The 25,882-nt window shown below is 39.6% G+C and overlaps 1 protein-coding gene across 1 annotated transcript in view; it reads left to right on the forward strand.

Annotated features, from left to right (window-relative positions):
• LOC124290733 (indole-3-acetaldehyde oxidase-like) overlaps nucleotides 1-21,088 on the forward strand; it is a 47,452-nt gene extending 26,364 nt beyond the window's left edge. The window contains exons 22-34 of the mRNA XM_046727536.1: nucleotides 1,606-1,684; nucleotides 2,395-2,512; nucleotides 2,869-2,949; nucleotides 3,522-3,631; nucleotides 4,515-4,698; nucleotides 4,880-4,971; nucleotides 7,752-7,880; nucleotides 8,843-8,976; nucleotides 10,352-10,492; nucleotides 15,989-16,112; nucleotides 18,048-18,144; nucleotides 18,874-18,984; nucleotides 20,378-21,088. Of these exons, the coding sequence (XP_046583492.1) occupies nucleotides 1,606-1,684; nucleotides 2,395-2,512; nucleotides 2,869-2,949; nucleotides 3,522-3,631; nucleotides 4,515-4,698; nucleotides 4,880-4,971; nucleotides 7,752-7,880; nucleotides 8,843-8,976; nucleotides 10,352-10,492; nucleotides 15,989-16,112; nucleotides 18,048-18,144; nucleotides 18,874-18,984; nucleotides 20,378-20,445 (1,468 nt within the window). The 3' untranslated portion in view covers nucleotides 20,446-21,088. The remainder of the gene's footprint in view (nucleotides 1-1,605; nucleotides 1,685-2,394; nucleotides 2,513-2,868; nucleotides 2,950-3,521; nucleotides 3,632-4,514; nucleotides 4,699-4,879; nucleotides 4,972-7,751; nucleotides 7,881-8,842; nucleotides 8,977-10,351; nucleotides 10,493-15,988; nucleotides 16,113-18,047; nucleotides 18,145-18,873; nucleotides 18,985-20,377) is intronic.
• Nucleotides 21,089-25,882: the final 4,794 nt, after the last annotated feature.

Consider the following 25,882-nt stretch of genomic DNA (forward strand, 5'->3'; position numbering starts at 1 on the left):
AGACTTTCCTTAAAGCTGAATAGAAATGTTATCCGTATAGAATAGGGATGTTCCTAATTCACAACTGTACAAGTAGGACATTCATTCAACCTGAATAAGTAGGATTCTCATTCAAGCCCAGTATGTGGGTTTTGCACAGAAGCCGAAAAAGTAGAATTTCAATTGTAGCAAGGACGTTCATTCACGGATGAAACAGTACTGTCTTACAAGTAACATGGCTTTGCATGCTTGTGATGGATGACTCCGTTAGGGCAGGGTAACTCCACCCTTTCGCGATACATGTATTCAGTATGGAATCGGAACTCGACGGTTGGTAATGAAAGAAAGAGTTACTACGTATACAAGGTGGTGCGGTTGGGTAGCCTCGTAGTTAAGTGTTAGCACGTCACGCCGAGAACCCGGGTTCGATTCCACGTGGGTACCATGTGTAAAACCCATTTCTGGTGTGCTCCACCGTGATATTGCTGGAATATTGCTAACAGCGGCGTTAAACTAAACTTACTCACTAACTCTTTCGAGGTCATCGAGCTGTTTTGTCGTCTGTTAAAGCAGTCTATCTCTTCTGGAATCATTGTGTGCACGTCATCACAGAATCTAATGCCACTCGTATGCCGATATATGGTGTCCATACTTGTGATATTTTAGAATACTAACGTAAGAAATTGACGTTCAAGAAACTTGCTGACAATGAAGATGCTTAACACATGCGACCTGTGAGTCTCAGGAAGGGTCCTCTGTAATACCATCTCTATGGGAACTAATGTAACAATCACGATGTTCTCTGCTCGAAGGTAACAGTTTAGAAGGGTGTGAATTGCCTCTATGTATGTACACGTACATGGGTCATACGTTGCCCGGCAGGTTACACAGGTTGGGTTGGTGAAAGTATATCTCTGCCACAGTCAAATAATTACTCCGTAAATCGGAAAATATATATTTTTCACAGGTTAGTAATACGAAATAGTGGTAGCAGCGCACCAGTTGTTTTCAGAAGAGATACTATTGTACTGCACCTTAAAATGAAACCGAGCTTCAAATGTAAAGCGACGGGTTTTCTTAAAACAGCCACTCGTTGGTTCCAAGTCGGGTTCTTCCTTTTCAATAACATTTCAACTCAGCCGAACTATTTACAGGGTACCACAACACAGGCACAACATCGGTGTTGGCGATAATAGAACTGTGTTCAGTCTATTCAATGAAACTCAGTCATGATGTTCGAAGTAATATTTTCTTCAGAGAGCTGAAAACTAATATGTGTACGTAAGACTATCATTAAGGATTGTCGAACAAGTGGATTTGCCATTGTTGGATAGTTAGAACTACCATTGTTGGATAGAAAGAACTGCCATTGTTTAATAGAAATAACTGCTGTTGTTTGCTAGAAGGACTGTCATTGTAGAACATGAATCGACTATTATTGCTGGCCAACGTGATTGTCGAAACAGTCATTGTTGGATAAACACATCTGCAGTGATAATGTCTTTCGAAGACAGTAACTAAATGTTGGTAAGTGAGATATCCGAGTCTCCGGCGTGACGAGGTGAACGTTGTATCCACGAGGCCATGTTGAGAACTGTGATGCTGATTGTAGAATGTTTCCCCCAGGCCCGTGAGAACCACCGTGGGTCTGGCAACTGCTATGGAGATGCTCGGAAACAGAGGATCTATTCTGGCCAAGTATCAGGTACAATGACAAGTATGAGCAATTGGGCAGTTAGTATCTGGAACATAATAGATCGGGTGCAAGATTCAGTATCGGGTGGACAGAGTCTGTGACGCAGCTGTTTGCTTGTAACTTCACCCCTGCGGTGTGAATCGGGTGGTAAGACTGGTTGACTGGTTGCTTGTCACTGAATCCCGTCGGTTACATGGAAGCTGGTTTGTCAAAGTAACTCGACGGCGAGCCTTGTTGCGCATCATGTCACCCACTGCTTAGGTTGAGTCGATTAATGACATTCCACCGTGACAGGAATACTTCTGACAGCTGAAATAAAGCAACACTCGATTTGGTGAACGGATGTTACCTTGTTGAAGACGTCGATCTGTAATGTCCTACCCCTCATACATTACAATTTGTCAAGTTAGAAACTTCGGAAAAAGGAGTGTCAGTGAAGCCAAGTGTCAACATCTATGGAATGTTAGGCATCACATAATCATGAATCTCTCTATAGCCTACTAGTGTCCATATAGATACTTGTGCATACAAATAATTCTTAATATTAGCTTCGGCGGTTTTTGAATCAAGTTATGGAACAGCGATCCCTTATATTTCTACGGCATAAGAATGCAGGTGCTGAGTTTACCAACTTTCAGATGTTCCTACTGAATCATATTTGTATAGTTTCATCATTGTATTTTGAAAATGTGTTGAACACAGATGTGTCTGTGTTGTAGGCGGGCGTCGATGGTGACGGACGTCTCCAAGCTGTAACCGTCGACGTGTACTGTGACTGCGGCTACACGTCCAACTGGGTGTACAACTATCTGGGGATACTTGCCGACATTGATGGAGGTAAGGGATGGGGATAGAGAGAGGTTGGTTATATACATTGCCCCGACAACTTATTTAATTCAATAGTTCGGCAGTTCGCCGAGTTGGCTAACTTGCCACGCCAAGTTTCCGGGCACCCGTCGATTACGTTCCTCGGATTGCCAGCACTATACATGTGCTCGTGATGTTCACGTCGGGAGACGTCTAAAACCTGCATCGGCCTTCCTCCCCCGTGAAGCTAACGTGCCGTGATATAACTGGAATATTGCACATAGTAGCAGGAAACCCAGCTCATTGACTCTCGCTGTTTAATGCCAAGCAGTAAATACATAGTTGGTTCGCCTTACTATTATCGGTATGTATATTGTGTTGTCCAGGTTACTTCTGTCCAAACAGACGAGTGAGGATTATACTGTGTCACACCAACAAACCAACCAGCCAGTCTATGAGGGCACCAGGTACTCACTATATCATCAATGTGTCCAGGTCTCGATGACGTGAGATATGTAAAACTGAAACATGGTCTCTATGTTCGTTTGGTGATGACAACCAGCTCTGTACATACACGTTACGGAGGCCTAAAGTGGATTTCAAACATTTGTCGGGACTGCCACTGCCCCAGTCAAACACCGTCCATTAACGCGTTGAAGTTAGGTCAACAAAACATCTGCTCGGGTTACAGTCGGGCACCGGCTTGTATCAACGTTTAACATCTGTTTTAATCGTGTAGGATGACGTGGAAACGATATGTGCACAAGACCCCACATATAGGACAAGCCAGTCCAGAGTTGCTGTTGACTAAATATAGTGCATCACCCTAAACCTTTCATGATATTTCAGTAGTGACTTTCAATTACCCTAGAATAGAAGCAAGGGTCACCATCTGAGTTTGACATACGTTTTATACGTTTCAACCAAATCACTCAATAACGTATTTTCCCAAGTTTGTATAATTATAATTTCGACGCTGCAATTTAGATAGAAGAGATCTGTAAAACAAATCCTGAAGGTAGTGGCCTCAAATTTTCAGGCAACTACCCAGCAGGCTTCATCGTCGAGTCAGTGATGGAACACGTGGCCAGATTCCTGCAAATGGACCCGGATGTTGTTAAAGAGAGGAACTTGTACCACCACGGCCAGGTGTGACCTGCTGTTTGTGTGTATCGGAACTGTGGATGATATGTTTACACATTGTTTGTTGTTTGTTTGCACAGTGAAATACCCATACGCTGTTTAAATAATGCAATAAAATGGAGAATAATAAGCTGGTGCACGCAGTATGGTCCACACAGCCACCTACATGTCACCACACTGATGTCTCCCCCACTCAAACCAGACCAAACCCGTGAACATCCGGGTTACAATTGGTCTTCAGTAACCCATGTTTGTCGTAAGAGGCGACTAACTGGATCGGGTGGTCAGACTCGCTGACACATGTCATTGTATCCCAATTGCACAAATCGATGCTCATAATGTTGACCACTGGATTGTCTGGTCCAGACTTGATTATTTGCAGACCGCAGTCATATAGCTGGAATATTGCTGAATGATTGTGTTTAGAGGTGACCGCATGGACTAACGAAACCCAATAATATCCCATTGTTTCTCCTAAAAGTGACCCTTCTTTCTGTTTGTTATAGTTTTCTGGTCATGTTTCGGTAACTGCCATATGGCTTTATAATTTTTTGGTTGGAAAGTACACGAAGTTTCAATTTGTTGAAAGGTAAAGTCTGGTAGTTCTTACCATTCCCAGTATTCTGTTAGTTATAATATTTCATCTTTAGTTATTGAGGTTAGTTATTTGGCACCAACTTATTACGTTTTTGTGTATCATCCGAATATTCAAGTCAAAATCGAGGCATTCCTAAAAGAATCTGTCATACTGATGCACTCAGTATAATATGAACACTGCATTTCGGAGGTAAGAAAAAACGTTTACGCTTGCGTTTACAAGATGTGCTTTTAATTGATAACGTACAGCTCTCGTTTAGAAGCGCAAACCTTCCTTGCCTCTGTTTCACAGATTTCCTCTTTGGGGTATGAGATGAAGCACTGCTCTCTAAGCAGATTGTGGACGAAACTACAGGAGACTGCTGAAATCGAGAGACGCAAGGCAGAGCTCGACGTCTTCAACAAGGTAATAATGATCAATGATACAGATCAAATTTCCTGGAATTTACAGGTGATCCGACAAATAATATTTACAGGTGATCCGATAAATAATGGTTAAGGTGATCCGAACAAATACTGTTTACAGGCGATCCGACAAATGATATTTAAAGGTTATCCGACAAATGGGACAAAAGGCATTGGCTGTACGTCCATTGTAGTGAGTGCTGACATGAAGGCATTGGTTGTACATCCGTTGTAGTGAGTGCTGATATGAAGGCATGTACAACCATGTCGGAACAGAACATGAAGTAGACGGGACAAGTGTCGTTCAAGGCGGCGTGGAGATGGGACAAGGGCTTTATACAAAGGTCAGTAACCAGGTCCTCCGGAGGCAGCCACAAATACATGTCTTTCTCTACATAAATTTTGATGATTTTAAGTAGGAGCACATAGAGCACATATATTTCATTTAGATTTGTGGTTCTTGTCAACAAAGTATAAAAATAGACATACATCCTTGATAATATTAACATTTTTACTCTGTAATATTGATATAAAATTAATAATTGATGGACATTTACTAAAATATTTTGATATGTACTTATTTCTGATATGAGAATATGCATCACAGATATAAAACACATGCCATTCATCTTCAACAACGAAGATACCATTTAATTTACAAAACAGGCAATGCCTTTCATTATATGCAACATCAGTGTATCTGCCCATATCAACTGCTAGTTTAAAATTACAGCACCGAAATCGGGCATATATAGTTTTTAAATATTGAGGGATATCATTATTTATCAAGTAGCTCTCAACATTTAACAAAGATTTGAATTGCTTATAGTAAAGACATTTACGGTTACTGTCCAAAGATGAATGCCAAGATTGAAATAAATTATCACGTAGTCTCTGTTTAAATGATTCCATAAATATTTTGTGATCACCAATTTCCTGACTTATCCAAAGCCAAATTGAAAAAGAATACTTTTAATTCTAGTTGCCCATGAGTTTCGTCCTACCCTGTCTAAAGATAATAGCATAAAATAACATTGTTTTGGTAATCTATAGTCAGGCATGTTTAGAAGTCTGCACCAGTATTTCACTGCATTGGTTGTATAAGTAAACTGTAAAGGCACTCTTCCACATTCACCCAAGACCATATTGTTACAGGTGGATTTCCCAAGTTTCAAGACATATTTACAGAATTTAATATGGACAGATTCAGTGGTATTAGAGTAGGATGTGCCCCAGATTTCAGACCCATAACAGAGACTGGGTGATATCATACAATCAAAGATTTTAAATAAATCTGTACAATTAATGCTGCCAAGTTTCCTTTGGAAATTTTTAACAGAGAATATTGCCTTACTAGCTTGTGATGCAAGGCAAGATGTAGCTTTACTCCAGGATAATTTAGGAGTGAACATAATTCCAAGGTACTTGTAAAAAGATACAGTGTCAATAACATTGCCATTATAAAACCAATTTTCATATGAGCGCAAGGGACCACCATTTCTAAAAACAATAATCTTAGTGTTCTTTAGATTCACGCTCATACCAGTTTGCTCACAACATTTACCAAGTACATTGATCTTTTTTTGCAACTGTGCACAGGTGTCAGCTATTGCTGACACATCATCAGCAAACATAAGAGAGCAGAGATTGCTAATAGAAGAAGAAACTGTAATACCTTGACCTCCTTCCAACTCCATAAGACTGCATAGCTTATTTATGAAGATAATAAAAATCTGAGGGCTCAAAACACAGCCTTGGCGAGTACCGATGTTACAATAAAACTATTTGATATACCCTTAGATGTCCTGACTGAAGCTGATAAAGAACTATACATAGAAGTTAACAGCATAAGAAATTTACCTCGTATACCAGCTTCATAAAGTGACTTTAGAAGAACATCATGCCTTAGAGTATCAAAAGCCTTGGCAAAATCTACAAAGAGACAATAAAATCTACCCCTTTTTTTGCTAATATATTTTTGAATTAACGACTGCAATGAAAATATTTGGTCAATTGTTGAATAATCAGCCCTGAAACCGGCCTGTGATTCACTGATAATATCATGAACTTCACACCATCGCTGGAGGCAGCGATTAAGAATTGACATAAACACTTAAAAGTGGAATCTATGAGAGAAATTCCTCTGTAATTATTAGTATCATCTCTACAACCAGACTTATGAACAGGACAAATAATGCTTTTACCCCAACAAGATGGAAATTTACCACTATCAAAAATATGATTAAAAAGCTGAGTAAGATATGGTACAATGAGATGACTAGAAGCCTTTAAGAATTCAGCAGCAACACCATCTGGCCCTGGAGATTTATTATTAGCAGAATTAACTATCTGACGTGAAACTTCCTGTTGAGTAAAAGGATCATCAAGCCCTTCTGATCACTGAGTTGACAAATAAACATCACTATCCTCATCTAAAAGATAAGACCCATCTTGATCTGCACCAAGTAAAGACATAAAGTGACTGACCCACTGCAGATTAGTTATAGACAGAGAAATACCACTGGAAGAATTACACTTTTTCAAAATCCTCCAAAATGACTTAGAATCCTTGCTAGCAGCTACCAATTTGTCCTTTTGTTTACAGAAATAGGCTTCCTTCTTCACTCTGAAAACATGTTTAAAACAATTTCTAAAACACCTGAAAATATCCGGACTTTGATTAAAATCTCTATGAGCTCTAAGAGCCTTGTACTTATCATGTTTTAACTCCTCTAATTCTTGATCCCACCATGGAGGCTGCTCCCTGTCCCTATCAGCTTTACTACACACAGGAGGGTACACACTTTTAGGAGGCAGCATGTTTTCACAGTAGACGCTTCAAAGCATGTCTTTCTCTGAAGCACACGAACAATTTCATTTTACACACAACTTTCTCTTCAGCCGATCAAATCAGTCATGGTAACGTTTTATAGTAAGTTGGTGTCAGTAATTCTACTTTGATTCCTTATTAATATCGTAAAGATAATAATTATCATTGATATTAAATGTAATACAGATATCTTGAAGACACGATTGGTACATGACGTAACATAGTAACCATTACATGACTAGCTTAGGTTCCATAATTTGATGTGGCCTTCCAGTATATTCTGCTATCGTGCAGGTAGCTCAGGCAGTGGCCAGTAGTCTGGGTATACCGATTGCCACAATCAAGGTCCGTCCCAACACCTCCCACGTTGGCGTCAACAACTTCCCGACTGCGGGCAGCTCAACCAGCGAACTGGCTGTCGGCGTGAGTTTTGTGTTGGACATTGTCTAATTTCATCTAAAGGAGTTTATTTTTAATGTGAAATTAACGCGATATACGGCTTTTCCATTCAACGAGTTGGCCGTTACATTTTAATGTCAATGATTGAACTTCGTAATCGCCACAGGTTCATGACCAGCTTCGTAAATCTCGACCGTCACGGTTTTCGTCTCGTCCACTTCCTGCAGTATTTGATATACATGTGATACGATTCATTGGTACTGACTACCTGAGGGTATGTTTTAGACAACACTAACAATGGCGTTATTTGTTGAGGCAGCAAGTAAAGATGTTCCTTGATAGTAAGATGAGCATACATTCCCGCATGTCACCTCTCTTTAATTATGGTATTCCACATTCTAGGATTGTGTAAAACATCTCTCAAAGTATAACATAGTCTTACAAATGCAATTCATATCAGCACGAACCTTTGAAGAGTGCAGGTCAAACAAAAATTGAAGTCTGCATTAGTATAACCTTCACAATATAAATACTCTCAACGCAGTCATGCAGTGTGAGCGTATCTAAAGAAGGACATGTCATTACTCATGACGCAGGTGGTTTCATGATCTCATCATGACACAGAAACGTTCAATACAAGTCGACCCAGTTGTCAGACCCAAATTGTATTGCCACACGAACATTTAATGCCTATCAACAATAAACATAAAATCAGAGTCCACTTTACGATGACGTTTCATGGACATCTGCCTAATTCTCACTTACTTCTTGACGATCTTAAAATCCATTGTGCCATGTTTAATTTGCCATGTGAAACACGACAGTGTGATACAGTCACACAGTATTGACACATAAGGTCCACAGCTTGTGACAAACAGGCAACTGTATTAGATCATACAAGGAATAACTTGCACCATCGCCTCAGATGGTGTTCATGGAAGACGTTGCACCATGGATGCTATATTTATTTCATTTCTGTGTTTGAGTCTGCTCTGCGCTGCTGTGAGATTCTGAAGGAGAGGATGAAGCCAGCCAGGAAGAATTTTGCTGAAGGTGCTGGTTGGCTTACAGTAGTGAGGGAGTGCTCCAAACTAGGCATCGAACTGGCAGCGAAACACAAGTAGGCAATACTCATGTATGTTAGGTAAAGGGCAAAGTGACCGAACCATTGAAAAAAAATGTTATTTGTTTGCTCTCATGTACTCCAGCTGTGTGACGCCAGTCTGTACATAATCGAGTCTGGACCAGAAAACCCAGTGATCAATATCATGAGCAACGTTGCTCGCCGTCTTGGTACAATTCTACGCTACAAGCCGAGTCCCTGAAACTGACCATCCGACCTGTGTATTTGTTTATTACGGTCAGCATCGATTGTTTGGGACCATTTCTAACCTATCAACATTAAAGAACGAAGTCATAGATTGACAATTATATTTTTCCTCATGAACCATATGCAATGGATTCAAATACGGCATGGGTGCCGTTCCACCTGATGATAAACATCGACATGGCGGAACTTGACAAGCAGCATTATGCACAATACATGTATTTCACATGAGGAGAAGAAGGTCGCCCTGTCATGGTAGCTCCAGCCTGAACACCAGAGTGTCCTAAGTCCACTTTTGAGTTAGTATGCTCGGTGTAGGTTTTAGAGCATAATCTATAACTCTGGCAACTGTTTACAGTACTATCTAGCTTTGAAAGTGTTTTTTCCAACACAAACTTTGTTTGATCTCCATGAAAAATCACATGTTGCTAGTTTTCGAGTGTTGTCAGCTGACCAATGAGCAAGCACAATTTGATCAGGTGACAATGAGATTAGCCGATTTTGAAGTGATTTTCATCCTGGAAATGGAGCATTTTAACTCTGTTCTTATTTCTTATATATTTTATAAAAACTTGTCCTTATGAAAGTAAAAATGATTTAAACGACAAAAATACAGCCTGGTTAAAAATAATTAACAATCAAATATCCATATAATAATGATAACGCTGAGGTTTAGCTGTGTTTCTGGCACTTAGAACACTTTGGTTTTGAGAAAACATCACGATTTTCTTTGGTCAAGTGTTTTTTCGTGAATTTCTTATTTACTCTAATAGATTGAGCATACAATGTGCTGTTTTCTGATACAGTTTTTCATGTCACATGTATGTGCAAAATTCTAAAGAATTCGATTGAATAGTTTAGAAGATATTGTTGTCCTAAACTTTAAGATGGATTTTTTCGAAAAAGGTTTTTGTGACTTAGTACACTCTGGTTTTCAGACGACGTCCTGTTATGTCAGCATCTCTGGAGGACATTACACACTGCTATTTGCGTCTAATCAGTACAGTGGTTGTAGAGTGTAATGTCGGGCAACATATTCAGGGTTTTAACTTTTCGTTCTTTCGTCACACCAACACGCTTCACAGGCGTTGCTTGAAACAAGTTTACCTAAAACTGCATATCTTACTGATTAGGTGTGGTCGACAAAACACAGCAAATGTTTTTTCAGATGGAAACCCGAATGTGAAGGTGGTGCCTACTCCCCTGCCTATTGTGCCTACGCCGTTGGGGCTAGTGAGGTGGAGCTAGATGTTCTGACGGGTGAAAACCACATCAGAAGAGTGGATATCATCTATGACTGTGGCGAAAGGTGAGTGAGTGAGTGAATGTGTGATTGTGGTATTATGCTGGTAAACCACGATTCACATTCAGGTTGTGCCGGTAACTCCAACAAACAGTTAGCCTCTCCTGACCAAACTAAGGGACATAACTATCATGGCATTGACGTACCGTCCACTTGAATGGTGTGATATAGCTGGTATATTATATCCGTTCGATGAATATTGTATATGTGACTGGGGCAGCGTGGTAGCCACGTGGTTAAAGTGTTCGCTCGTTAAGCCAACGTTCTCGACTACCTCATGGTTCTGCTTCTACTTGGCCAGGTTTCACAAGACAGCATGCGTCTGATGGGCAGAGATGGATGGTTAGATCCACTACGCGATATACACAAAGATTCTATACATTCATACATATTGTTCCACTGGCTGGCACTTGACAGTATTTGGCTAACACTGATTGTTCGGCTTAAAGGGTATATAACAGTGACACTGCGGCATGGTGTCGCATATATACTGAGGGAAACAAATAGGGGAGCACATGAAAGTACAAGTGTTCCATTACTCGTATCCAGGCTCCTTCACAATATTTACAAGCCCCTTTAACATGGACACGTTTACGTATGTGAGTAAACCTACTTATGTGAGTATATTTACTTAGGGTGGCATGTGAACGCATTTGCTTACTTGAGTAAATATACTCCTGGAGTAAACAGACCTAAGTAAAAGTATATTTACTAGACCTCTTGGGGTCTATATATTTATAAGTTTATAAAACTATCTCCGATTTTGTCTGTAGTAAGGTAGGTTCCCTCCAGAATCAGGTAGACCTCTGCTGTGACTTTGCACTGATCATTTCTAAACCTAGGTTTTGAAGTACACGTTTCGAAACCTCATATCAGGTTAACTTTCGACCAATTCATCATCTAGGTTATGATTGATTCAGCTTTGTCTTGCTATCGCTGATCGTAAAATATCACATTATTGAAAACTTCCAAAAAACATATAATGGCGATAATTGGTTTCGAATCCGCAACTCTTCGCTCTCTAGCTTGGCGGTTTTATCCAAAAGGCTACGAAGGTTCGCTGTGAAGGATGATATGTCGGTATGAATCATATGTGTTCCTCACAAGACGGGTAGCGCGTGCAGACCACGTGCAATGTGCGTGCGAGGCAAGGTGTTGGCTGCCAGTCGCAACCCTGTTGACACCGGCTGTTCGATCATTGTCAGGCTGTTCCATCAATGTTGTTCTGCTCAGTACAGGTACACAAAACATTTGCACAAATTGAGCATTATACATATTTGTGTTTTACATTCATGACAGTTCATAAGTGGGATAAAACACTCCTCCTCGGTTTTGGTAGCAGATGTAAACCCTCCGCTGGTTTACCTTTGCTACCAAAACGTCGGAGTCTTGTTTTATCTTCTGGAGTATTTGTGGTCATGTGAATAAAATCCATGTTTGCTTAGGTGAGTATTTCACGACATATTTAATACATCTTAAGAGATCACTGAGGGCAGTTACATCAGTACTAAACTTAGTAACACTCGTGCATCACTGTCTAGACAGCTGTGTGGAAAGTGCAAGGTTAGTTATAAGTAGTTGGTCATTCGGTCTGTCAGCAAAGATGCCTCCTAAGAAGAATCCTGTTGTTAAAAGGGCCACGCGTGGAATGATGAAGAGACTAATTATCTCTTGTCTATTTGGAATGAAACCAATGTTGAGGAGGCGTGAGTTGGGGTTTACGCCGCACTCGGCAATATTCCAGCTATATGGCGGCGGTCTGTAATAATCGAGTCTGGACCAGACAATCCAGTGATCAACAGCATGAGCATCGACCTGCGATATTGGGAACCGATGACATGTGTCAACCACCCGATCCCGTTAATCGCCTCTTACGACAAGCATGGGTTACTGAAGGTTCATTCTAACTCGGACCTTCACGGGTCCAAATATTGAGGAACAACTTGAAGATCAAAAAAAAAAGAATAAAGGAGCAATCCATACAATGATGTCAGATGAGATGAAGATACAAGGATAGTAGCGCCCAGTACAAAATACGTATGAACACACTCAAACGACATTTCTAGGATTGTAAAAAGAACATGAAAACACGTGGCAAGAGTCGAAAACTGTGCAAGTTTTATGATATGCTGAAGGAGATTTTGGGCCAAAGACCAACATCGCCTGTGCTGATAGAAAGATGGGTCAGAGACAGCGTCTTGCCACGCAGGTGATGCCAGATGACAGTTATAACACAGATGATAGGTTGATGGAAATAATGATGTTTTAGAAGAAAGGGATAGTAGCGAACATCTCGATGCGATTGATGACAAGGACAATCAAGATCAAGAAGATGACGATAAGGATGAAACAAAGGAAGATGAGAATGCAAACAAAAATGAACAGAGAGGAAAGAAGAGGAGTCAGATGACCAAGTCAAAAAGAAGCCCACGAAAAAATAAAAGAGAATAATGAAAACAAGACTGGAGACTGATTTCGGAAATATAATGAAGTAGCACTCGGAAAGTAACACAAAATTTGAAAATGCTATGATGTCATTAGAAGATAAGAAAATGTATTAAGAAATAAAGAAGATAGAAGTGGAGAAGATAATACTAGAAGTGGAAGAAAGACAAAAACGCGAGGGACGAGACCACCAGTTCCGTATGATGCAAATGATCCTTGGTCGAATGAACACTAGTCAACCAATGAGACTGTCATCAAACGCCTACCATGCCTGGAACTTCCTGGAATCAACCAAGTCAGCCATACCAATCGTATCGTATACCAGATCGCCGATCATCTACTGAACAATCAGATGTCTCTTTTCATGATTCAGGAAATTCATTCTGTCAACTTTAAATCCCTTCAACCTGTTTTGTACACATGTTTACTTTTATTTAACTCAGTGTACAAAGAGACACTCAGTAGAGACATTTATCATCAATGTTCATGTTTAGTCGGTTCTCAGATGTTACCAGATATTGTTGATTGTGATTTATGTTACCATCTTAAATGTTTTATTCAGACTAATTGTCATAATATTTAATTACATTTGAGTCTGATTTTCATCAGCAAACAGATTGTGTGTCCATTTACATGTGCTATGTTGTAGCAATGATTTGAAAATAGAAATAAAGAATGATTAAAAACTGTTTTATTGTGTTTTTACTTGAGTTGTCAGATTTCAACAAGTACCTTTCAACAGCAAACCTTAAGCTACATAATTAAATAATACTCCATTTATATGGTATGGTCTGTACCTTCAGAATTGGGTTTAGACTACAAAATCAGTCACAATGTTAATTAGAATAAAGATGCCAAGGATGGTGCGATGATAGGGATATGTGTTCCATCAATGGCACCCACACAGTTAGGGGAATTCCACGTCTCTTCAAAGCCCTGAATCACATGTCTCAGTTCATCTCCTTCTGGGAACTTCACATATATTGTTAACAATCTTTCGGATATCGCATTGCAGACGCCATGTACACATTTGTGAACTGAGGAAACTCCTGTCCCGAAGAGATTAGCAATAGTTCTATACTCTGCAGAGGGAGCAAGCCAGTAGACTGCAATGCCCACCTTATGGTCCAGTTCCAGAGGTTCCCTTACATAAACATCCATTGGGAAAACATGGCTGTAGTTCATTGCAAAGAACATAAAATGTGTCTCTAGTCATGCTAAAGTTCTCTATCCAAAGTATGTCACCAAAGAATATTTTCATGGTTTGAGACCACCGATGGCGAGATCGTTCTCTACTCCATACTTCTCTCTCACGACACAACCCCAGGGCCAAACCCATACTGGGAAAATATGGGAAATCTCTCCCCCGTTTTTGCATGGGCAGCTTACTCAACGACATTGTCTCAAAGAATGAAAATTCAGTTATTCTAATCACGAGATTATGTTTACTTATACCTGGCGAAAACAACACGTGAACGTGATGTAAATTTACTTTTACACATGTGAGTATATTTACTCATGTAAGTACATTGTGTCCATGTGAAAGAAGCTTTTACATTGCACTGTGAGGTGAAAATCTGAGAATAAATAAAGGTAGAACTGCGATGAAGTAGTGTTCCTTTCTTTGTTTCCCTCAGTGTATGTCTGTGTGTATATATGGGTATCTTCCCATAAGACAGACCTCCCAAAAGACAGACCGCTTAAAACAACACATGTTATGGTTGGTTGCATAAGGTTTAAAACTGTACCCTTGATGATAATGGTATGTGCCCAGATTAAAAAGCCAACATTAGGTATTAACAAGGTAGGAAACTTGGATACAGTGAGAGTGGAGGCTTTGTGATTTTTGCGACAGAAACTTTATGATTTGTGACAGTCTTTGTGATTTGTCACATCGTCTTTGCCATGATATGTGTTATAATAAGATAAATGGTAATTATAGCTTTAGTTTGTGGTATTAAAGACTATAATTTTCCTAATCAACATATAATATCATATTGCAACTTTATAATGCAACTTGAATATATCTAGCAATAGCATAGATATATTTTTATCATAATTTGCAATGAAAGTCATTTTTATAATACAAGTGAGTAAAACATCAAGATGAACAACCCTCAAAGACCAAATTATGTCAAGTTCAAAAATATGTGAATTAAGTCTAGTTTTCCACATAACATTGTGTCATATATATATATATATATCAATATTTTAACATCAATTTCACTAAAATAATATTTTAGAAATATCTCAAAGTCTTTAACACTGGTAACAGAAAATTTGAGATTGAAAGATGATGGTAACGGAAATTCCTATCATTTTGTGTCCATTCAGGATAAGGCAGTAAGTTGTTCGGTTGTATATAAAAATTTACTTGGCCAATAAATGGTGTGCATCAGGTAATATTAAGTCGTCCACATGAACAAGTCACAAGATAAGATGATTTCTTCACTATCTCAAGGGAAATTTTTGTGCATCATGTACAGTTTCCACATTCTTAAAGCATGTCTATATAACATTTTAATGAGTACCTGCAAGCGATTGCAAGTTACAATATCATTACCTCTCGACATGGAACAAATAGATAGTACAAAGCTTAACTCGAAGAGTCTGTACAAAACAATTATTTTCAGAAGAAGACAATGGTGGGAGGTAAACCCAATCAGATCAATTCATTATAGAAAAAAGTATGAAAGTCTTAACAAGTTATGACTTTTCAAGATAATCAAGGGTTTTCAGAGTAATATAACTACATGATAAATAAAGTGCTTGAGAACATTCTTAACTTCTCTAACAACTCAGTTCTCTACTATTCAGTACTCACTAGTAAACTAGGCGAGATAAGAGTGTGTTGTTACTATACTCTGTAGTGACTCTGGGTCAGCTCATTAATTAAATAGGGGTGGACAGCAGGGCTCAGCAAATTTGTGTACTAATTGAGTCTGTCTTATGGGAGGTCTGTCTTTTGGGAGTGAACCGTATATATGTATATATTATATGCTGTTAACGCGACATTAAGGGCCATTCAACCTCACCGAACAAGAGTTGATGTTGCAGCCTAAACCCAGTGGTGGATGTAGGCCAGATCGAGGGCGCGTTCCTGATGGGCGTTGGGGGGCTGCTGATGGAGAGAGTTGTGTATGACGAGGTCACAGGCAGAGTCCTCAACAACAGTACATGGGTACGTCTTGTTTCGTTTGTTGTTCTGCTGATCGCTTTTCGTTAGTCAGATGTCTCAAATCAAGGACGGCCCATTCCTAACAGAAACCTACGAAATGAGACTATTTTTGTTTCTGGTTTTCGTGGGGCGGTGGGGTAGCCTAATGGTTAAAGCGTTCACTCGTCACGCCGAAGACCCGGGTACGATTCCCCACATGGATACAATGTGTGAAGCCCATTTCTGGTGTCTCCTGGCGTGATATGTCTGGAATATTGCTAAAAGCGGCGTAAAATTTAACTCACTCACTCACCCTGGTTTTCGTCCCTTTTTGCGTTTTGCCAATTGATCAAGATAGTAAGGTACATTGAGGTTTGGATAAGTTCAATTCCTATAGTTAATAGTAACATATTGATACTGTGAAAACTATTGGGTGTTGCGTGGTAGACGTTGTGAATCACACAAAATATCAAATATTGACCATTGCTACTTGCTGATTTCAAAGTTAAGTCTGTTACATTAACCTGATTAATTGTCTGTAAAAGATCTCGATGTGAAACCAACTAAAACAATGAAATGGAATGTAATTAATAATAATTATTGCATTCAAAAATGAAGTTAATTTACGAATTGATACAAATGACAAGGAAATAATGGAAAGGGGAGTAGCCGTACAGATGCCGTGACACTGTTATACAGACAGAGATGGTCACCTCACACAACAATGGTAGAGTTTCCAAAATAGGCTGAAAATCCAGGGTAAGTGTAAGTCCCTACAATTGCCGGTCATCGTATAACTTGAGATGTTTATGAGACTTGGTGGTGGATGGTGGTGGTGGTATAGTATAAAATCGACTTGGACCATAAGTAGGGTCTACTTGCGGCCAACTCATTAACTGAAGTTGCACTATGATGAATATAAGTAGGCATACTGCAAATGATTATAGTTGGTTAAAACGTTCGCTCGTCACGCCGAAGACACGGGTTCGATACCCCACATGGGTACAATGTGTGAAGCCCATTTCTGGTGTCCCCCTCCGTGATATTGCTGGAATATTGCTAAAAGCGGCGTAAAACCATACTCACTCCAACTCCTGACGTCAGAATATCGTGACAAGGCCCATATGTTTGTAGTACCCTGTACTAATTTCCAGCCAAAGTATAACAGAACTCTTAATTTCTAAACTTCATGTAAACAACTTTAATGACTCTTAGACGAGTTTCTGTGTCACTCTTCCCAGGAAGTAGACAATTAGATATATTACTCGTTGCCACGGTAACCGCCAAACTCTCCGCCGGGAATATGTATCGCTCACAATCGGATAACGTCATAATATGACGCATGCAGTGTCCGGAGTTAAAAAACCGTTCGATTAACTGTTTTTGAGTTCACTATGTAGACATTTATTTCACCGACTTTCATTGCTTGATTTATACTATTTTATACATTGAATCGTTTGCACTCTCAACTTAAACACACTTAATAATATTTATAACAGTTTTAAGCTTGTCAGAATATGTTTCACCGATTTGAAAAATCTAGTCGAGAGGCAGACGTCATTGTCATATACTCGGTAGCGAGCTTATCCATCTTCAAAATAAAATAAAATGATATTTTGTATATTTAACATGGCGGTAAGGTAAATAAGTTGTATGCTTCTCCCTCGGGTAATACGCTCTGATGTACGCCTCTTTGTAGCAGTGTTATCCCTCGCATACCGGCTCGGGTGGCACAGCTACAAAAAGGCGTACATCAGACCGTATTACCCTCGATCGAAGCATACAACTTATTATAGCACAGGACTGCCCCTACTGAATGTCAGCTGGTACAATGTATTACACACGTTGGTACACTGATTGTTCATTGATTCAGTATTTCAAAAGACTTTTACTTATTTTTAAACACATCAGCATCATCAGCATCATGGGATCAGCATCATTTTTCCTATTTGTCATCAGGACTACAAGCCGCCGACATGTAAGGATATCCCGATCGACTGGCGGATCTCGTTGCTGCCTCACGCACCATGTCAACAAGGAATAAGGGGATCTAAAGGTATTTGAAACATGACACCGCTAAATTAGACATAAAACCATGAGTACCCACAGGCGACCTGGAGACAACAGGACCTCAGTTTTTACTCTCAAACACAACCTTCACAAGGCGTCCTAGTATTTATACTCAAACACAACATTCACAAGGCGCCGTAGCTTTTATACTCAAACACAACCGTTACAAGGCGTCCTAGCTTTTTACTCGCAAACACAACCTTCAAAAAGCGACCTAGTTTTTACTCTCAAACACAAGTGTCACACACGGCGACCTAGGTTTTACTCTCAAACACAACCTTCACAAAGCGACCTAGTTTTTACTCTCAAACACAACCTTCACAAGGCGTCTCAAACAAAAGCGACCTAGTTTTTACTCTCAAACACAACCTTCACAAGGCGTCCTAGTTTTTACATTGAAACACGACCTTCATAGGGCGTCCTAGTTTATACAGTCAGACACATCTGCCAAGATCACTATTTTCAATCTAAATAAATACTCTTTTCAATCCCAGTAAGAAGTCTCGCCGTTAATTTCACTCCTCTTTATGGACGGTACGAGCGCACAAAGGACCCATGTAAACACTGCCTCTATATGCTGGCACATAGACGTTGTGTTTGACCTGCTATGGAATGTACTAGCCCACTAAGTGGCCTTCAACTGCTCTTCACTTACAACCATGTGATGTGTGTACGCGGTCCCCATGTCCTTAATCCATGTTTGTTATCTCCTCAGCGGTGGGGGAGCCTCCTATTATGCTTTCGACAGGGGTATTCTTTGCCCTGAAACACGCTGTAGGTGCAGCCAGGTATGACGTGACGCCGGACAACACTTTCCACGAGTCTGGTAAGGAACAGTGCTAGAGGGTCATACACACAGCACAACTTGTCGAATGTACTGAATCTGTCGTTCATACAGCTCGGTTCCCATGAGTATACTGTATTAACAGTTTGCAAGTATTCCCAACAAATATCAGAGACGCCAGATTAATGCATTTCTTGACATTCACGATTGACGTGTATATGTTTTATGCCAGATAATCTAAAATTCGAGAAGAAAACCTCCTTTGAATTGTTTAGTCTGTAATAGGACGATGGGGTGAAAATGCCCAAATGTGTACCAAGTTCACATTATTCCTATATCTTATGATATGAGTGGCCATGTTTGGATGAATGAACGTACACACGTGATTGTTCTGATTGTATCAGGTGAGGTGAAATTTGGTTTAACGTCGTGCCTGAGAATATTTCGCTCATATGATGACGTGCATGCGTGTGTATGTGTATGTGCGGCTGCTTGTACTAGCCCAGACTGAAGCTGGTTTTATAGTGCTGGCCCACTGAGATACCATGCCGCAGTGAAGCATGAATTATACATTATATACTCAGACACATTATACTGACTCCGAGCCGACCAGTCCTTGTTGTGCCCATTAATGCCGAGCGCCAGGCAGGTACCAACAAGTACCATATTTTAACGTCTTTTGGTATGACGCGGTCGGGGATCGAACCCGAGACCTTCCGCTCTCCGGGCGGACGCTCTAACCACTACACCACGGAGGCGGTCTCTGACTGTATCATATGGCGGGACCCTCTCTGACCTTACATGCATAACGTAGCCGACATGCGGATTTAAAAACTCTCTATAACTTTACTCAGTGTAGAGTCAGCTCTGCTCTGCTTGAGTGAGAGAGTGACTTTGGTTTTACACTGCTTTTAGCAATATTCCAGCAAAATCACGGCGGGGGACACCAGAATTGGGCTTCACACAATGTACCCATATGGGGAATGGAACCCGGGTCTTCCGCGTGGAGAGCGGGCGCTTTAACCACAAGGCTCCCCAACCCACCATCTGCCTGAAGTGTATACATATATTAGATGGGGCGGCCGGGGAGCCTAGTGGTTAAGGCGTTCACTTGACACGCTGAAGACCGGCGTTGGAATATTGCTGGAATATTGTTAAAGGCAGCATTAACCTAAACTCACTCACACTAAGAACATACACGTTGAAGTATGTCCAGTATATGTACATTGATAAAGTGAAAACTTAGAACATTATCTCTTTCAACCGATGAAACATTTAGCGTTGCAGGACATATTACATCTATGCAAACACTTAAGGAATCCCTCGTACTTGTCGAAACGTGCAAGTGAGGAAAGAATGTACTAGCTTGTGCTTCTCCTTGAGTCCATCTTTATACTTCAAATAGTTGTTGGATGTACATTTTTCATTCTTTCAGCGGCCCCCATGACGGTGGAGAGAACGCATCAGGACATCGGCGTAGTTGTGGAGCATCTACAGTTCTAGCATGCACTCTGGGTCTTCCCTCCAATCCACAAACCTTTCGTTCAGGGTTAAGGTGAACCCTGATCATCCCTGCGACAAAGATGGCATTTCCAGTTAGCTTACCGTGGGAACATGTTCAATGACATTGGCTCTGCTGTCTGCTGGTCACACCATGCCCATCTTCATGTGGAACTTGTTTGTTTACCCATTTTATGTGACTACGAGATTCATTCTCTCGTATAGTAATGTGTATGGATTTAGTTGAGGATGGAAGTAACTCCTGCAGTTACCGCGTTTACAGAGATCAGGGACATGGGATACACAAGAAGGAAACAGACATATGTAACAATTTTTGAACAATTCAGTCCTGGACATATAAAGCCAGGGACATACTTGACTGTCAGAAATAAACATGGACAAAGAACACAAAGAAATATACATATACATTTATGGAAGGGTAAAAATGTTGCATAATCAGTTAATGCTACAGCGACATTAAGTGTATGTGTGTGTGTATGTATGTGTGCGTGTGTGTATGTATGTATGTATGTATGTATGCGTGTGCGTGCAAGGGTCCGTAGTTGTGTGCGTTTGTGTGAGTGTTCCTGCGTTCGTGCATGTTACATGTTCCTTTCCTGGAGTAAATCAGGTCTGCATTGGGGCACTGCTGCATAGTTCTTTCAATTTCCTCTGGCACTTTTCATCACTGCATTTGCATTCGTTGTAGACTTGTAGGACAAACTGTTGAAAAATGTCCATTTTACGACAGAAATCACATCCAGTGTTTAGCTGGACACTTGACATAAGGCATGTCATATCCAATTTCTTTTACGCTATATTGTTCTCTACCTGGACTTTAGAATTTCACTTTCCATGCCAATCGAGTTGTGTGAGCTTATTGTATTCACTTTAGGGACGTCATCAAGTCCTATGATTGTGAGGATTTCCTGTGAAGTTTCATGACTATGTGGAATAACATTGGCTAAATCCCGTGTTGCCACATCTTCGTCTGGAAGGGATTTCTCACGAACTATTGTATTCATGGAGGGAAGGACAACAGCATCTCTGATCCTGCTTTTCTGATCGCTGTACCCACAATCTCGACTAAGACTTTTAAGTTCGTTAAAAATAATTGTCGAACTTCTGCTACTGTTTTCTCCTGTTGATTTAGAAGTTAACAGTTGTTCGAACTTGATTCTTCTTAGGGTTCACATACATTGAACAACGAGGAGAGTTCTATGGATATACAACTTCTTTAATATAATTTCTTTGCTGTAATATGAGCGACGTTTCGATGAAGTCGCTCATATTATATAAAAAAAATTATATCAAAGAAGTTGTATATCCATAGAACCCTCCTCGTTGTTCATCACACCAACTTCTAAATGCCACTCAAACAAATTTCACATACATTGACTATATATTGTACTCACCTTCAAGAGTTTCGTTGTCAGTCAGAGCATCCTGGGTTACCGGCGTCCTAGGGAATGTACCATATATTTATCTCACAACGTCTGTCTCCTGTAAATGTGATCAGATAGTTCACTTTCTCACATTCTGATTTCGAAGTGAATGGGCCTTGAAACGTAAACTCTCAGTGTTGTCGAAAATGGTCCCACTCCTTATCAAATCAGCAACTTTCCAGTTCATGAACCGTTTGCTATAATATAATATAATGTTTATTCGGAATTGTAGGCCTCCAAGCCCATATTTCACAAAGCATATATAGTCATAAAGTCATTACATTAGCAAACATACTGTTTGCAAATACAAAAAGCACTATATAGTGATAATCCAAAATTATTAAGTGTTATATACGTAATAATACTCTCTAAGTATTAGAATACAAGTTTATGATGATAACGTTTATATACTTAACAAGATTTACTTGGTATTCTTCCACTCTCTTCTGAGGACAAAACTGTAATATATATATGCCGCAAGTTTCCATGCTTCAGCTTCACTGTTACACATGTTGATGATTATATTGTTGTTGTGGTAGTTGTATCCTTGTAGGTATGTTTTTCTGTAGACGTATAACGGGCAAGTAAATATAAAGTGATTTTCGTCTTCAATGACATAAATGTTATTAGTCGAGCAATATTCACAAAAGCGTTCTTCTCAAGGTATATTTTCCCATCTTCCAGTTTCCACACATAGATTATGGTTTGCACATCTCAATTTACACAGGTATCTTCTGAAATGACGGTTTTTAACATATGAAAGGTAATTTTCTGGTTGAAGTAGTGACTTAAATTGACAATAAAGTTCTAGTTTATGGTTTTCCTTTATATGTGTATTCCAATTCTGTAGGTTTATATCCTCGAGACGTTGAGAAAAAATCAATAAAAAGGTCTTTACACATCCAACACTTTGAGCAACCCATGCGTATCCAAATTCCAATGAAAATAGTAAAGTTCTGACGTTACCAGCCCACGTTTTCCTACCAGCATTATCTAGGGAAGTTAGCATTTTATAACAGTTCTTAGGGTGTCTGTCCTCCGGCATGTATAATAATTTCAACCAATACACGATGCATTTCTTCATATAGTGTACTGCTAGTGGAAATCTTCCAAGTTCGCCAAGTACAGCAGAGTTACAAGTTTTACCGCCCACTTCTAGAATCTGTTTACAAAAATTATGGTGAATCCTTTCAATGCGTTCCTGGTACTTGTAGCCCCAAATATCAGATCCGTAAGTCAATATTGGTAGAATCATTCTGTCAAACAGAAACAGTGATCTAGAAGTATTTATCGTATGTTTACGCATAAACCTCAACTGTCCAAAACTTGCTTTCCTGGCTTGCTGCGATAAGTGTGTGTGAGTGGTAATCCATGTCAGTTTTGTTGTAAAATAAACTCCAAGATATTTATATTTAGGAACAACTTGTAGCTTACAATCTCTGTAAAACCATTTTTCTGCACTATTAATGATGCCTCCTCTTCTAAATACCACGATCCTTGTCTTGTCCTTGTTCACAGTCATTCCAAACTTATTACAAAAGTCGCATAGAAGATCGATTTGTTGTTGCAGTCTGACAACTGTGTCCGCTGCATTCACTATGTCGTCTGCAAATATTATTGCTATTAAATTCTGTAAAAGTTCGTTAACAAATATTCACTTGCATTCTGAAAATTTCATCATATCAATATATTCATTCAGGAATAGAACAAATAATGTAGGACTTACCATACAACCTTGACGGGTTCCAATTGTACAGTTAAAATATTCACTTAATCCGTTGTAGGTATTTAACATGATCTCAGCTTAGAATACATTGATTCAAGAGTATTGAACGCCTTTCCTATTAATCCTTTCTTCTTAAGGACATACATTAAAAGAAAGTGTTGCACCGAATCGAAGGCTTTACAAAGTCGATAAACACTGCATACATTCTGCTTTTCCTCTTTGATAAGTACTTCTGAATGATAGACTGTAAAATGAAAATGTTATCTGTGGTTGCATATCCTCTACGATAGCCGGCCTGCTCTTCATGAAACTTACTGTTGTTCTCCGCCCTCTCAATGTTCCTTTTATTTAGTATCTTGGTACAGTTTTCCAATTACATTCAGCAAACATATTCCTCTATAACTTATTCGGGTCACCGTTATCACCACTCTTGTATAAAGGATGTATAATTCCGTCACTCCATGCTTGTGGGAAATGTCCAGTGTCCAATACCTTATTGTATATTGACAATAAATAGGGTAAGATACGATGAATGAAATGCTTGAGCATTACAAAGACAGTACCATCAGGTCCAGGGGCATTTTGGTTTTTGAATTCCTGAAGGGCACTTAATATATCATGTCCTGATATCACCTCATCAAGTCCATCAGTGACATAATCACTTTTCTCCGAGTCCTCCATGTCGTCATTTATCATGTTTGCAAATTCCTCCTCTATTGTCAGTTTACTGTTATCTAACACATCAGTGAAGTGATCAACCAATCTGTCTGGCGTTATATCATGTGGACAGTTTGACTTTCTAAGAAACTGTTTTATCTTCTGCCAAGTGTCCTTCACAGAGCCATCACTTTCACAAACATCAATAACTTCTCTTTCTTCAAACTGCCTTTTCTTCCTTTGACATGTACTCTTGAATCTGTTCCTAGTTTTAGTATAAGATTTGAGGTCATCATTATTGTTTGTTCTCCTGCAACAGTTTAGAAGGTTATATTTTTCAGTTTTCAACTCCTCGCATTCACTGTGCCACCAATATGGCTGTTTCACTGTATGAGCACACTTTTCCTTCTTCCTGAAGCATTCACCACACTGTTGTAAGACATCAACAAGAATCTGGAGAGCATGATCAATATCACTATCAACAACATCAAAAATGTCAGCCAACTGTTTACATACACACACACTTTCCGAGGACTCCATGAATTTACCACTATGTTGTGGATTTCACTGTAGTCTATTCCATTTGGTGCCTGTGGTAGACTGTCCTTTTACTTGGTCTTGAGATATTCAAGAAACATGATGTAGGGAAATGATCAGATATATCATTGTCAAGAACCTGAAATTCTGAAAAATACTGGAAAATATTTGAAGAAACAATTGCATTGTCTGTAACACCTTTACCTAAATGGGATATAAAAGTGTAATCGCCGTTGGGGTCCATGATACTTCTCCCATTAAGAACATGGACATGAAATGTTCTGCACAATTCCAACAGAGAAATTCCAAAATTATTGATAACACTGTCCCTTGAGTTTCTTGGGAGGCAAAAAATTCTTCCACTCCTTATCAAATCAGCAACTTTCCAGTTCATGAACCGTTTGCTATTTCCTAACATGATGTTCAGTACTTATACTTCAAACAATTTCCGCTTCGGTGATTCCCTTGTCTATTCCGAGCGCCTTTCAGAGTGCCATGAGGGCTCTCTCATCCCGGAGTCTCTTCCACGATCGAATCAACTGGGACTGGTTTCTGATTTCTGGTTGAAATATACCTTTCATGTTCTTCTTTAAAGTCATTCCCCTAATCTTTCTTTACAAACTTGATTTGTATAATAATTGTGACCATTCCTGATAACATGCATTGAGTATAGGGATGGCATGATGGCGAAACTAGGACGGTTTACTGCCGTAAAGCAATACATGTTACATTGTCGTAAACATCAACACGTCGATATACAGTTTTGAATATGCGTAGTAAACTAAAGTGTTTTAGAACATACTTGCGGTGACTACATTATTCCACGTATATGTACCAACGGAAAACATAATAGACTTCGAATGAAAGTGTATTTGAAGTTCTGGGAAAAACAGAGATCTGGTAATCAGTTCCACCTGCCGACTGTGCCCTTATATCCTACGTCACTATGAGCGGTGTGGCGTCACAGCACGTGCCGGACTAAACCATGTAAGGGGTAATCTTCTATTGAGATGCCCACTTCATGTTGGCTGCAAACTGTCTATGGCTGCTATATTTGTGGGTATCGCACATTGTT

Source organism: Haliotis rubra, unplaced genomic scaffold, assembly GCF_003918875.1.
Source record: "Haliotis rubra isolate DU_JTF1 unplaced genomic scaffold, ASM391887v1 Scf472, whole genome shotgun sequence".
Classification (NCBI taxonomy): domain Eukaryota; kingdom Metazoa; phylum Mollusca; class Gastropoda; order Lepetellida; family Haliotidae; genus Haliotis; species Haliotis rubra.